Consider the following 16,116-nt stretch of genomic DNA (forward strand, 5'->3'; position numbering starts at 1 on the left):
CAATGCATGGGTACATCATCACCTGAAAGTTTCCTTCCAAGCCAGAAACAATCCTCCCCTATAAATATGTCATTGTCCCTTCACTGTTTCTGGCTCAAAAACCTTGGGTTCCCTTCTGAACAGTACTATAGTGTACCTTCACCAGATGGACTGCAGTAGTTCAAGAAAGCAACTCACCAGCACTTTATCAAGGTAAATAAGGCATATGCAATGAACGCTGGTTTTGTCAATGCTGCTTATACCTCATGAAAGAATAAAAATTATATGTTGTGAAGCAAAAATATAATATGGTGGGAGTTCAATATATTGAGCTATTTGGCAATTAGTTTACTACAGGTCAAACATCTTGTATTATTATGTTGTATTGAGGGTGGCACGTATCTGGGTGTTGATCAGAGACTGGTCTAAGACTGAATTATTTTCAAGCAAGCTCTTACAGTTTTGTGTTTTCATCCAGTTCCCCTGTTACTTGAATTCCGTAGAACCTCTGCATGTTAGCAATGGCATTGGAGAGTGTCTGCGCTGATCTCATCGTGGACATTCGTAAGCCACCTTGAGGAATGTATCCATACGTCTGTAGCCAAGACTAAAATATAAACAAACAGACTGGTGTGCGATCTAATTAATTCAATCATGTACATACTTGCACCAGATTAAAATCAGTTTGACAAATGGATAGAGTGGTGGATTAATCATAAATGAGCCTTGTTAACATCTTAACAGACATTCATTACAGTAAATCCTCTGTATCTGCAAAATCATGAATTTTCTGGCCTATCTGTGCCAAAAAAACCCCACCAAAAACCAACACCATGGGCAAAAATCACTTATCTGTGACTTTGAACTATTTTTAACCTATTTTTAATGAGCTCTGCACTCACGAATTTCATCATTCATAGGGGTTCTCAGAAACAGAAACCTGGCAGATACGGAGGAATGACTGTTTAATCAACAGAATGGCAATGACAATGTGTAACAACGTTTCCATCAAAACCATCATAATCATTGTTAGTCATGTCGAACAAAAATAAATCCATCTGCTGATGCCATCATTCAAGTCTGCTTGTTTCACTTATGCTCAATGTGCATTAACAGACCACAGATTCAGCAAACATCCAAGTAAAACCTCAAAATAAAATCATAAGATGCCGAAAAGGCTGAAATAATATTAGAAAAAGTACTGCAGTAAAAGAAAACATGATCTCAACTGACGGCTACCAGGTGGGTTGGAGGGGAAGGGAGGAGGAAACATGTCATTCAGGCAGAACAGTTGTGGCTTTGGTTGTTTGCAGGCTGGCATACTTTGAAAGAAAGACAATCTTTGATGAAGATAATGACTTTGACTTATAGGTCTTATTTTTGACTTGGAAATTCTCAGATTCACTTTCTGCTATAACTGTACTAGAAGACCAACTGTTCTAGGTAAGGATTCTGTCCATACTTCATAACCTGTTTCTTACATTGCTTGAACCAAAGCTGCAAGTGGCTCTTAAATGAGGCAGCAATCGGGGTACAGAGCTGTGAATGACATGTATACTTTTGTACATCACCTAAAAGGGGAGATAATTCAAAATAGCAGGAAAATATACATACATATACATCTTTAAAGGCCAATGTAAAATGAACCCTCTCTGTCTCCCTTTAGGAGAGACTTTATGATTTGGTGTTAAATTCCTGAGTCATCACATTTTCCCAACTATAACAATAATAGTTCAAAGGATTTTACAGTCAAGACAGGAAGATGATGTTGAGACAGCAACCACATCAACTATGATATTACTGAACAGCAGTAGACTTTGAGCAGGCTCAGTGTTGAAAGACTTACCCTAACTCTTAATTTCTATGTTCCCTCAAGTAATCATTTTATTAAATATAAAACATATTTGAGTTTGAGGAAGCAACATAATAAATTTACTTAGTAAAAATGCTTTTAACATTTAAGTTAGAAAGTGCTAAATGTAAAATAATAGAATAGCAGGATTGGTCTCGAAACTGCTGCTCATGTCGGTGCTTCAAGAATCTAAAGATTCTCAAACTGATGACAGATTCCTTTCTGGTACTTCTGGTGAGACCCTTTCTTGTTCTCATGCTTCAAGGGCCAATTGTTGTCATGCTTACACTAGAGGCATTCAGAGTGAACAAATTGTATGTAACATCACTCAAAATCTAATGCTGTTTTGATAGACAATCTGTCATTATCGATTTCCTGTATTATCGTGGTAATTTCAGGTGAGGTATTTTTGACTTTTAGTGGAAGCAATGCTTACTGTGCTGTTGGAGAAGCTCTCAAATATTGTTGGCAGTCAGAAGGGAGTGGTGCTGTTTTTTCCAAGGAGTTCAGTAAAGTCTGAGGATGCCTCACAAAGTGCTATCCAAATATGGCTGGTAGAAGGCTGCTGACTTTCATACGAGATACTGCAGATGGCCTTACAGAACAGCCTTGAACAGCTGTGGGCTGTAACAGCCTGGCTTCAAACTGCATCACATTAGCTTGGGTGAAGCAATCTGGACGGGCTGGCTAAGGGACATCATACTACTAGAAAAGCAGTAGTAATAGGATCATGAATGCTGTCCTTCTGAGAGAGAATAGTTGATCTGTGTACTTCAAAGCAACAGCCACTTTCTCCAAGATGATGTCAGCAATCTTAGTAATCTGCAAGGGGATAGGTTACTGGACTGCCTTGAAAGCCAGCATGCCCCTTGAAGCACTGACGTTGAGAGTCATGATGGTAGCAGCACTGCAACAAGCAAGGATTGCATGGCAACATATTCCAATCTTATAGTCTCAGTCTGCAATTCTACTGTAGAATTCAAGTGTTAGGTGGCTTCTGTACACCGTGCCACAATAGAAGCCAAGGCTTTAGTCACCAGATGTTGAAACATGGAATAGGTCACCACTTCAACAATGGAAAGGAAGATATAATTTTCACAACCTTCAGTATCTGGAAGTGGGCTTGGAGGGCATATAAAGCAGGCTGTCAGCATGCAGCATTCCTATCTACCTTGGCGTCAAATGACAGAGGCAAGATAGATGTCAGGCAGCTTGTCCTTCTTTAGACCTTTTGAAGCCTTTAAGTGACAATAAACTGACTTTTTAGTAGCTCAATACAGTTCTGTCATAAATTTTGAGTCTATGGGAGAAAGCAGGGGAATGATGAATAGCCTAGCATTTTTCAAAGCATCGGCTGTTATTGAGTGTGAAGGTGTGGATTCTTTCTTTGGGGTCTCCTGTCCTCATTAGGGCCACATTATCCCTTTAGCCTTACCCTTTCAATCTCTAAATGTGAAGCCTCAACATCTGCTAGACTGACCCATTTAAAATTCTTTGACATACCTGAGTTCTAAGATCCAGGTCAGCAATAGCCTTGGGGTCCCAGCAGAGGGCAATACATAATTCTGGTGTGATTGGAACTACAAAGCCGTCTAGAGCAAAACTGACTATCCCAAATTATTGCTGTGGGCAGCCAGATTTCGAGTGCTGCATTGCCAACTGGTTTTACAGCTGGGGACTAATCTGTTCCCCTGCAGTAATCCTCCCAGTGAACTCCAAGCATTACATAAAGTTCTGTTCCAATGTAAGTGAGTCATGTGATTTGTTCTGAAAACTGTTCGACAGTAAGCGCCTGAGTGGTTTGATTGTTAGAGATCAAATGCAGGCTTAGATTGTTTTATTGGAAACAAAGTGGGAGATATTTATGAGTGGAGACAATGGCAGCAGGTACTGACTTTACAATGAGTAGACTCTTGGTTTCCAATGTCACAGAAAGGAGTTATAGCTATGGGGTATAAACAATTATGTTGTAAGCTACCTATTTACATCTAAGATAAAATTGAATTGGCATCAAGGATTGCTAATGAACAGCTCTATTTGAATGCAAGTTTAATATGTTTCATTCTCTGCTCTCCTTACCAACTCCAACCTGTCTTCCTCTGAACGTGTTGCACTTTGTTCTCTCAAGCTGAATTTCCTATATTGTAGAGGTTACCACTGCCCAGAAACTGAACTGAACTCCCTATTTAAGTACTGTGGCTATGAAAGCAATTCAGAGGTTACAAATCCTGCAGTGACAGACTCACCTGATTCCCCGAAGCCTACTTACTATCTACAAAGCACAAGTCATGAATATGATGGAATAGTCCTCATTTGCCTAGGTGAATGCAGTACCATTAACACTCAACAAGCTTGATAGCATCCAGGACAAAACAGTTTTCTTAATTGGCACAACGTCCATAAATATTCACTCCTTCTATCACAAGCATTCAGTAGCTGCAGTGTATACCCATCTACAAGTTGCAATGAAAGATTTTACCAAAGCTCCTTAGACATCATCTTCCAAACCCATGATCACTACCATCTAAAAGGACAAGAACAGCTGATACATGAACACACTATCATTTGTTAAGTTCCCTTGCAAGCTGCTCACCATCCTGACTTGTGAATATTTTTCATGGTGGAAGGGTCCTCTTGGGTCGGTGGGAGAAGAAGAAACGGAGGGCTTGGAGGTCTTTGTCATGATGGATGGACATGTACAAGGACTGGCTATCCATGGTGAATATGAGGCATTGGGGGCCGGGGAACCGAAAGTCATGGATGAGGTGGAGGGCATAGGTGGTGTCCTGAATGCATGAGGGGAGATCCTGGACCAAAGGGGACAGGACGATATCAAGGTATTCCGAGATAAGTTTGGTGGGGCGGGAGCAGGTGGAGACAATGGGTCAACAAGGCCAGTCAAGTTTGTGAATTTTAGTTAAGAGATAGAACAGAGTGATGCGGACTATGAGGTCGGAGGTTGCCTCTTTGTAGGGTACATGGAACAGTCCATCTTCTGCAGTTACACCAGCACCATTCCCCACCTTTTCCTCCGTGATATCGACGACTGTATTGGCACCACCTCATGCTTTGACAAGGAGGCTGAACAGTTCAACAACTTCAGAAACACCTTCCACCCTGACCTCAAGTTCACCTGGACCATTTCGGACACCGCCCTCTCCTTCCTGGTCCTCTCCATCTCCATTTCCGGCAACTGACTCAACATAAACATCTACTTCAAACTCACCGATTTCCACAGCCGACTGGTCTACACCTTCTCCCACCCTGTCTCCTGTAAAAATGCTATCCTTTACTCCAAATTCCCTGCCTCCACAGCATCTGCTCCCAGGAGGACCAATTCCATCACAGAATATCCCAGATGGCCTCCTACTGCAAGGACAATTTCCCCTTCCACATAGTCAATAATGCCCTCCAGTGCATCTCCTCCACTTCCTGCACCTCCACCCTTGAACGCCACCCCTCCAACTGGAACAAAGACAGAAGCCCCCTAGTCCTCACCTTTCACCCCACCAATGCATCATCATCCATCATTTCCACCAAAGTCAGACCCCACCATCGGAGATGTATTTCCCTCCCCATGCCTTTCAGCATTCCGCAGAGACTATTCCCTCCAGAACTCCCTTCTTAGATCCACAGCTCCCCACCAACACACCTCCACACCCAGCAGGTTCCCTTGTCACTGACAACTCTCCCCTCACCTCCATCCAAGGCCCCAAATGATCCTTCCACATCCAACAGAGATTTCCCTGCATATCCAAATACCTCACCTACTGTGTCCCTTGCTTGCGATGTGGTCTCCTCAACATTGGGAAGATAAGATGCTAACTTGCAGTACATTTCAGAGAACATCTCCAGGACACACACACTAAACAACCCACTGCTCTGTGGCTGATCACTTCAACACCCCTTCCCACTACCAGGACATGCTAGCCCTGGGCCTAATGTCTACATGTTTTGAAGGAAGAATGTAATCATTTTCTTTTCATGTTATTTAGCATATGTTTTTTTTAATGCCTCTGAGATTGTCCATTATTTATTGTGTCACTGAGACAGCCATCTGTGCTTCTTACAGAGGAGTTTTACATCAAGAAGTTTTTTTCCATGGCCCACAACTCAGAATTTATTATTGGTGCAAAATGAAATTTTATTCCCCAGGAATCTCAGCCAAAATGTGAAAAAATTCTCAACTTTCAACAACTCACGCAGTGACTACCAATCCTACTCCACCCAACTCCAAATGCACTTTGTTGAAAGATTGGCTCTTGGCCATTAATCTTTGCCAAAATAATAAAGCATGGATAGAAAATCCACAATTAACTACCTAAAGCTACAGTATTGAGGAGTATAAGGCTATGACACCATATATGGTTAATGAAACCAACTTGTTTTGTTCCCATACAAATCTAAGAGCTTGTAATAAGTAAACCTAAAACTTTCCCTGTAGAAACACAGCAAAAAGAGGTCTTTCTGAAAAATTCATACCTTCTCTTTGATGTTGTTTTTTCAGTTATTCTAACTGGTTACATCAAATTCTCAAATGTTTTGTAATAGGATAAAATAGGACCTTATTGCATGTATTGTAGGTAAAATAAGTTTCAAACTCTATTATTAACTGACTTTTCCTAAAAATTCAAGAGGGATCACCAAGGGAGTAATGCAAGGAGAATATGAAGTCATCACAAGGAAAGAGCAGAGATGATTTAATGGCCACTATGAACTATTAAAGATGGAGAGAAAACAGATTGCGAATTACAATGAAAAGAGGGATGATCTTAATGAGGTATTTAATTATAAATGCTAAAAACATTTGAAAGAAATGATTAAACATGAGGCTGGTGTTGCATTTGGAGCTATTGTGTAATAGGGATTTCAGAAACTTGAACTAAGTTCCCAATGTCAAACAGAAACAATGTCAAACAAGGATTAAGACTGCTTTGCAGAACCCCTAGATTCTGTCTGTGAAAAACACTCTGAACTTCCAACTGCTTGCCACTTCAACACATCACTGTGTTCTCTGGTCAACATCTCTGTCTCAGGCTTGCTGCAGTGCTCCAGAGAAACTCACTGCAAGCTGGAAGAAAAGCACCTCATTTTTCCACTTGGGAACCCTGCAGCCTTCTGCACTTACTATCGTGTTCAACAATTTTACAGCTTGAGCACCTTTCTCCATGCTTTCCTCCATGCTACCATATTTTACCCATTGTCAGCCACTAACAGTCGCCATTAGCAGCTAATGCTTCCCTCAGACTGACTTCTAACTACTCCTTTGTCTGTCCAACTGTTTTTCTCTCTCTTTGGGTTTTATCTCCATCTATCATTTATTCTCCCCCCTTCCTCCCACCCCATCTCGTCCAAAAAACATCCTTTTCCTAGCGACCATCAGTCCTGATGAAAGATCACTGGACCCGAAACACTAACTCAATTCTTTACCCATAGATGCTGCCAGACTTGCTGGGAATTTTAAAGAATTTCTGTTTTCGATTTAAGTGTTAACAATATTCAGCAGGAAAGGTTCTGAAGTAGTTCGTTATGTCAGACGTAGGAAGTTAATCTATTTTATGAGGTTTTCCAAAGGGGTGTTTTATACTTTTCAGGATACAAAGAATCTTTTTTAAGATTAGAGTAGATTCCCTACAGTGTGGAAACAGGCCCTTTGGCCCAACAAGTCCACACCGACCCTCTGAAGAGTAACCCACCCAGACCCACTTCCCTCTGATTAATACACCTAACACTATGGGCAATTTAGCATGGCCAATCCACCTAACCTGAACATCTTTGGATTGTGTTGGATCGTGGGAGGAAACCAGAGCACCCGGAGGAAACCACTCAGACACGGGGAGAATGCGCAAACTCCACACAGTCACCCGAGGCTGGAATTGAACCTGGGACCTTGGTGCTGTGAGGCAACAGTGTTAACCACTGAGCCACCATGCCACCCAAGATCTTCTGCAGTTTTTCAGATCAAAGCAAAAAATGTATAGGTAACTGTACACTTAGATAAGAAAAGTGAAGCAGGTGCCCAGAATTAGCAAAAAAAAAGAGAGAGCATTGACACTGCTATGATCATGAGATCACCAGAAAAAACAGAAAGTACTGGAGAAACTCAGCAGGTTTGGCAGCATCTATAGAGAGAAAAATAGAGTTAATGTTTCATGTCCTGTGACCCTTCATTGTCCTCTCTCTCGCACTTTAAATATTGGTGGTTGCCTTCATGTCCTCCTCTCTTTCCACTATTAGATACTGATGACTGCCTTTGGGTTCTCTCTGTCTCTCACACTTTCAGGTGCTGGAGACTCTCAAAGGGTCCTCATTTCTCCTTTGTAGTCTAATAATATGACACTGACTCAGACGGTCACACACATAAAGGAAGGACTGCTGAAAAGAAGAGTTAGCTAAGACTGACATTAAGGCCTTGTATGACCATATTTGGCATCAAGGAGTCCCAGCAAACCTGGAGTCAATGGGAATCAGGGAAAACTCTCCACTGGCTGGAGTCATACTTGGCACATAGAAAGATAGTTACAGTTGTTGGAGGTCAAATATCTCAGCACCAGAATGTATCTTCATGAGCTCCTCACAGTAGTGTCCTCAGCCTAGCTATCTTCAACTGTTTCATCAGTCACCTTCCACCCATCTTAAGTTCAGAAGTGGAGATGTTGCCTGATGATTGCATCACTCTCAATACCATTTGTGACTCTTAAAATACTGAAGCAATTCATATCCAAATACAGCAAGAACTGGACAATATTTGGGTTCCTGCTGAAAATAGCAAAAAAAATTTCAGTGCACAAATATCAGGCAATAACTGTCTCCAATAAGAGAGAATCTAACTATTGACTCTTGGTATTCAATACTTTTATCATCACCGAATCCCTCAGCATCAACGCTATCAAGGAATTTTGCAATGAGTAACCTAACTCCTGATTCTTGGGAGCCTGTCTGGCATCTAAAAGGCATAAGTCAGGAGTATGATGGAACACTCCCCACTTGCCTGGATGACTGTAACGCCAATAACTTACAAGCGGTTTGACACTACCTAGATCAAAGCAGTCACTTAACTGGCACCACATCCGCAAATATTCACTTCCCGCCACCGCAGCAGTGTGTACCATCTACAAGATGCACTGCAGAAATTTACCAAGGCTCCTTAGATAATACATTCCAAATCCATGACCAATACCATCTAGAAGGACAAGAGCAGCAGGTATATGGAATCACCACCACCAGTGAGTTCTTCTCCAAGTCACTCATCATCCTGATTTGGAAATATATTGCCATTCCTTCAGTGTCATTGAGTCACCCAAATGACATTATGGGATTACATACAGCAAATGGACTGCAGTGGTTCAAGAACCCAATGATACCCAAATCCCATGAATGAATTTAAAAAAACTTTTGCAGGCTTTGTTAGCTGTAAGGGGCACCACCTATGATGTCACTGCAAGTGATGCAGTAGGTAACTGCCTGTATAAAAGAAGAGACATAACTAAAAGTACTTATTTTCAAATATTCTTAAGTCAATTTATAACTGTTTTAAGAGTGATCAATTTCAAAGAATCCACACTGAATAAAATTTGTATAGTGAATGTTACTGAGTACAGGTAGACGAATCTATGATTGTACTAAAATTAGTATGTGGCTAAATCAATGTCATTTTTGCTAAGATGATGGATAGTTGACAATTAATACTAGACAATGCTACAATGCTACTAGACAGCTAAATTAAACAGCTAAAAGCAAGCTTTAGCAAATAGTATTTACCAGGTCTATAACCACAGCAAATATAAACTACAGGAGAGGATCAGAGCCGAGAGTGTGGTGCTGGAAAAGCACAGCAGGTCAGGCAAAATCTGAGGAGCAGGGAACCAATGTTTTAGGCATAAACCCTTCATCAGGAATGAGCTTGTGGGGCAAGGGGCTGACAGATAAATGGGGAGGCAGTGGGGGGAAGGTTGGGGACGTTAGGTGGAAGGCAACTGGGAATGCGATAGGTAGATGAAGTTGAGGGTGAAGATGATAGGTCAGAGAGGAAGATGGACAGGATAGATGGGAAAGGTGATGAACACGTCAAGGGGGTATGCCCAGTTGTAGGCTTGGGACTGGGATAATGTGGGGGGAGGCGAAATGAGGGAAAAGGTGAAATCCATATTGATCCTGTGTGGTGCAGGGTCCCAAGGTGGAATATGAAGCATTCTTCCCCCAGGCGTCAGGTGTTAAGTACTTGGACTTGCATATCCTTGGCAGAGTGGGAGGGGGAGTTGAAGTGTTCACTCACAGGGCGGTGGGGTTGGTTGGTGCGGGTGTCCCAGAGATGTCCTCTGAAATGATCCGCAAGTTGGCTTCCTTTCTCCCCAATATTGAGGAGACCACATCGGGTGCAACGGATACAGTAGATGACATTGGTGGAGGTTCAGGTAAATTTTTGTCGGATGTGGAAGGATCCTTGGAGGCCTTAGACAGAGGTGAGGGGGAGGTGTGGGTGCAGGTTTTGCACCTTCTGTGGTGGCAGGGGAAGGTACCAGGACTGGGGTGTGTGCTGGTGGGGGTCGTGGATCTGATGAGGGAATTGCGGAGGGAACGGTCTCTCTAGAACACTGATGGGGTGGGGAGGGCAATATATCTCTGATGGTGGGGTCCATTTGTAGATGGTTGAAGCGGCAGAGGATGATATGCTATATACATAGCTTGGTGGGGTGGAAGGTGAGGACCTGAAGTTCTGTTCTTATTGCGTTGGGAGGGGTGGGGTTCAAGGGCAGAGGTGTGGGAAGTGGAGGAGATATGCTGGAGGACATCGTCAACCACATGGGAGGGAAAATTGTGATCTTTGAAGAAGGAGATTATCTGGGATTTTCTACAGTGGAATTTATCATCCTGGGAACATGCAGAGGTGGAGAATTTGCTGCAGATGTCCAGCTTCTGCAGTCCTCACTTTCTCCTACAGGAAAGGATCAGAAAGATATGACTCAACATCTTGTTTGTCACAGAGGGCAGAAAAAAACTGTACCATCTTGGATTTTTTCGGATAAAATAGGATCTTGCTGGATTTTAAAATAATTGCTAATGAACATAGGAGAAAGTGAGGACTGCAGATGCTGGAGACCAGAGTCGAGACTGTGGCACTGGAAAAGCACCGCAGGCGAGGTAGCATCGAAGGAGCAGGAGAATCGATGTTTCGGACATAAGCCCTTCATCAGGAATGGACATAGCTATTGAACATAGAATGGGCAAATTCGATGCTTCCAGAAATTTCCAGCAATTACCAGGACATCACCTCCTGGAATACATAGCAAAGACATTCCAATGCAAAGGAGATGTCTATGCCAGCCAGCTCAGAACAAAGAATGCATTGAGACCCACGTGTGTTCAACTTGGTGCTAACAATTCTACAATTATCTACTACAAAAGATAAAAGGTTTTGACTTGGACATCAAAACTCATCTCTTTCGCTTAGTAACTAAACTGGGAGCTCTAGTCACATGACTAAAACTGTTGGTTTGTTTGAATCTCCTTTAATCGTACTGCTTTAGACATCCTTCTGAGTCTACTTGTAACACCAGAAGAGTAAGTAGTTCCAGGTTTACTTAGCACCTGCCTCTGATCACAATTACTCTCAACATTCTGAGAAAATCCTGTATTTCACCTGCAAACTAAACCAAGTTCCAGCTTACAACTGCTGCACTGTCACGTGAAATGCCACCTGCATCAGAGTTCCTGTGAAAGGGACTTACATACACAACTAAACAATCATCAACTAGATACAGAACAACCTCAATTATCTGAATAAAATGGGCGGGGAGTATTCTGTTCAAATAACTGAGAGTTCGGATAACAGACTGTTCGGATAATAGATAGTGTTTTTACCGGACCTTAATAATCCAACATTTGGCTAAATGATGTTTGGATATTCAAGATTATTCTGTATTCACTTGCTTGACTGCTTAATTCATTAGAACTAATTCTGATATTTTTGATGTGATTTGTAACTCCTTTTTTGTTTTCTTAACCTTAGTGAATTTGCTGTAGATCATTTTAAATTGGATTTCTCTATCACCTTCTTAAAAAGAAAAATAAATAAGAAAATATAACAACACTTTGTTATAGGTTGTGGAGGAGGACTGTAAAAATGATTTATCTCTAGGACATGGATAAAGGAAAATTAATTCAAATGACCTCACCCCAATTGATACAAGACTTATTAGCACACGGTTCAATGCCATGCAAAAACCCATATGTAGTAATTAAAACTGTTACTTCAAAAAAATACTCCTCAATCCTTTCAATGACCTTATTCTAAATATTCATGGAAATACAGACAGAGGAAACTAATTTAAGTATTAAATGAAATTGAACACTTGCTGATGTTCTTGAATCAGAGAGACCAAGGCCAATTTGTCTCTTTATCTTAATGCATACAACTGTTTCCCTACTGTTGCTATGGCATTAACTCAATCATAAAATAAATACAAAGGCAGCATTCTCAGGACCGGATAATATATTGCCATACTGTACGTTTCAGTAAGTGTACAATAACTCTATCTAGACACTTTCACATTGTTAAGCTAAGGTTTATAATTCACAGCACAAAACACCACCAAGATTGGAAAATGAAACAGTGATAATTCAGAGTGTAGGAATTAGATTACATTAAGTTTAAGGACGTAAAAAACAGGAGAGATGTAGGTTACATAGCCCCTCAAGCTCTCATTCAGCTACTCAATAAGATCACGGCTGAATAAAAATCAAAAGACCTGTGGACCTGTAAATCAGAAACAAAAACAGAAGTTGCTGGAAAAGCTCAGCAGATCTGGCAGCATCTGTGAAGAGAAATCATAATTAACATTTCGGGTCTGGTGATCCTTCCTTGGTTTTCGTAAGTAGGTTAAAAGGAGTTTTCTTTTTTGTTACTAAGAGCTCAAAGGGATCCCATGTGGTTTCTTGGAATTGAGGTCAATAATCTAAACTAGGTTGTGAGCCACCAACTGATTATAGAAAGTCAGATGGCCTTAGAAAAATAGTCAAGCAAAGCCTTTTGGGAGATAACAGATGAGATTAATCACCCTCAACTGCACAGAATCCTATGACAGTGTTTGTCCAGTAAGCATTTCTGGCCTTTTTTTACAAACCTGGGTAAAATGCTTCCAAGGCTACAATAAAGATACATGTCTCCATCCTCTTGGTTGAATACTTAAGAACCTGATAAAATTTTTACGCTTCAGTACTTTGACTACCTTCTAAACCCTGGAAATCTGAACTGTGTCCAATATCTAAAGATAGACACAGCTCGATTTCCATGCAAGCTGAAGCCTTACTTTGAGGATGTTCTATTGGTCTATGGCAGTCAACAGCATGATTTTGTCAATAAGAAACTAATGCATTGTGAGAATTCACCAACTTCTATCCTCTGTTTTCTAGACTATTTGCCAATACTGATGCTTTTCATTTGCTTTTTAAAAAAAAGATTTCTTCAAAATCTATGTTGGCTTTTGTGTTGTGTTAGTACGTTTATGTTAGGATTGAAAGGGATATGGTTTTAATTCTGGATTATAACTTAGATCTTAACCAGTTTCCTTTTTTTGTGAAATGACTTTTGTATCTGAGTTAATTAAAGACACTACTGAGAGTTCCTTTTCTTCTGGATTGCATTACAAAAGGAGACAATTGAGCATTTTGATGAGTAAATCAAAATATGTATTATAATACTGTTTGAGTTTAAAAGCTTTTTGGTGGTAGGAAGCAAAGAATGAGTGAGGCCATTCTATCTCCAATTCTGACGACAGGTATCATTTCACCTGCCTGCTTAAATTTCCGTGCAATTCTATAACTAAATGTCAGAATATTTTTGATTGTGTTATTTCTTCATATATACAACAGTCTAAGATTCAAAATGGAACTTTACACGTGCAAAGGCTTGCCAGCTCACTCCACAGACACTGGTTGACATATTGAGCGTTTTCAGTATTCTCTGTTTCTCTTTATGACATATCCTGATTAGCTAACTTGAATCTTCCACTTTGACATAAGCAGTTAAAGTTCAACAGTTAAATGAATACAGTGGCTCTGTGTATGACTGATTAAATATAACCTCTCAGGCTGAATTTCCTCCATGGTATTGTCTCATTCAGTCTTTGCTTTTCTATTCAATACAGTGTCAGCAGCATCTCAACTGCTGACAGGGTTACTTAGAAACATAAAGAAATTTTTAAGCCACAGAAAAGTTTATAATCAGTAGACTTTATTCTGAGGGTGTTTGCCATCTCCCATCACGACACAGATCCTTTCACCAAAACCTTGAATTGGGGTTTATAACTGTTTACACCAGAATCATCATAAGTAAGTTATGATAAAAGCTGAAAGACACATATTAATCATCACTAAAAGATTATTTACTTATTCAAAAATTTTTTTTCAATATTTCCACATGTTCCCAGAATGCATTTTCAAGCTTGGAAATTTATCTTTCTTGCGGGTGTCAATCAGAATTTTCTTGTTTCTGAAGGATTCACAATTCTGTCTTTCTGTGTGTGGAAATTGGCTATAGACCTGAAAATATCAGCCAGCATTCTGGGTGGCAGAGTGCCATAGGATTTCCATTTCAAAGATGTTCTCTATACAGAACCTTCACAAAGAGACTTAGTTTAGTCACTTGATAGGAAGTGAAGTAGTGAGCTCTGTCAGTAAATGCTCACTCTAATGCATCACTGCAAGTTCAATAGAACAATGGAGACTATAGTTTGTTATTCAGCTGTTTTTAAGTAATATTCTGCTTGCGTCTTCTCCTACAAATATATAGAACAGAGCCAGACTGTATCCACCACTGACAAGATATTTTAACAGATAGAAACACAGGCTTCTAACTCTGCAAAAAGTGCTAAAGCAAGCACAGGTTATTAATTTGCCAAATTTACACCACTAGATTTAAATTTTCTGATGTGTTATTTTCCTACCAACACCAACAATTTAAATTAAACAAGTAAACACTGGAGTTAAAGATACACCAATCACAAAGTTCCAATGCCAGTTTGCAGATTGAACTTTCTGCTCTTTCGTGCTAAGACCCAGACTGGTCTGGCTGGTGTGTCCAGAAACCAAGCCTGCAAACCCGAGATACAGTGGATACTTTAGGCGCCATTTCATGTTCATTAATATGAGGACTTCAAGCCTAACTAAAATAATAATGATACATTTCAATGATCTAGTGTCACCATTTAACTTTACTGGCTCAGCTGCAGCATGGCTTAGAAGCTGATTAAAGCCCTCCTTCTATCCAACACTGTTTCTGAAATGCAATGCCAATAAGAACATACTACTTATAGAGGCAATAACAGGGAAAACTTTAGCCAAATTATCTAAAATTGCATGTGAAAGTCAGGACACAAATATTGACTTCATGAAGTTTTATTTTATCAAATATAAATGTATTATAATACATGGCTTGTATCAGAAGACCTTATTCAGTTTCAAACAACTGGATCATCCTTAGTGAGCTAATTAAACTCTAACCTGGCAGGTCAATTCTGATTCGTAAGGTCCTTGCGATGGGGAATGTAGCAGGAATTGGCAAACTCCACAGAGGTTTAGATTTTTTTTAGATTACTTACAGTATGAAAACAGACCCTTCGGTTCAACAAGTCCACACTGACCCTCTGAAGAGCAACCCACCCAGATCCATTCCCCTACATTTACCCCTTCATCTAACACTATTGGCAATTTAGTGTGGCCAATTCACATAACCTGCACCTTTTTGGTGCTGTGGGAGGAAACCAGAGCACCCGGAGGAAACCCTCGCAGATACGGGGAGAATGTGCAAACTCCACACAGACTGTTGTCTGAGGTGGGAATTGAACCCGGGTCTCTGGTGCTGTGAGGTAGCAGTGCTAACCACTGTGCCACCGTGCCACCATGCCACCCCTAAGTTAGTATTATTCTTTCTGCTACTTGTTTTCACCTGTAAGGTTCCACTCAGGCATGAGACTTATTGAGCGAGCAAAATCAAAGGTTATACTAGATCATCAGACTCAGTGAATGAAAGTCTTTATTTCACCACTATTGTCTCCAGTCCAATGTCCTGGATTTTTAATGAGAACGGTAATAAACACAGAGACAGCCAAATTACACTGTGCACTTTGACCATCAAAACATGCATGACAACGTATGGTATGATAAAGACTTTTAAAAACTTAGGTTAATGTTTACAAGCTGAGTCCCAGTCATGGATTAGTAACTTCCCAGAGAGGAGGTAGGAGAGATAGTTAGATTACAGGATATTAAATGTATGCCACAGCGAC

The 16,116-nt window shown here is 40.5% G+C and overlaps 1 protein-coding gene across 1 annotated transcript in view; it reads right to left on the reverse strand.

Moving 5' to 3' along the window:
* The window catches only part of LOC140453202 (matrix metalloproteinase-15-like), a 100,529-nt gene that overhangs the window by 48,542 nt on the left and 35,871 nt on the right, over window positions 1-16,116 (reverse strand). The window contains exon 2 of the mRNA XM_072547729.1: window positions 438-586. Within this exon, the coding sequence (XP_072403830.1) occupies window positions 438-586 (149 nt within the window). The remainder of the gene's footprint in view (window positions 1-437; window positions 587-16,116) is intronic.

This window comes from Chiloscyllium punctatum, chromosome 26 (assembly GCF_047496795.1).
Source record: "Chiloscyllium punctatum isolate Juve2018m chromosome 26, sChiPun1.3, whole genome shotgun sequence".
Classification (NCBI taxonomy): Eukaryota; Metazoa; Chordata; class Chondrichthyes; order Orectolobiformes; family Hemiscylliidae; genus Chiloscyllium; species Chiloscyllium punctatum.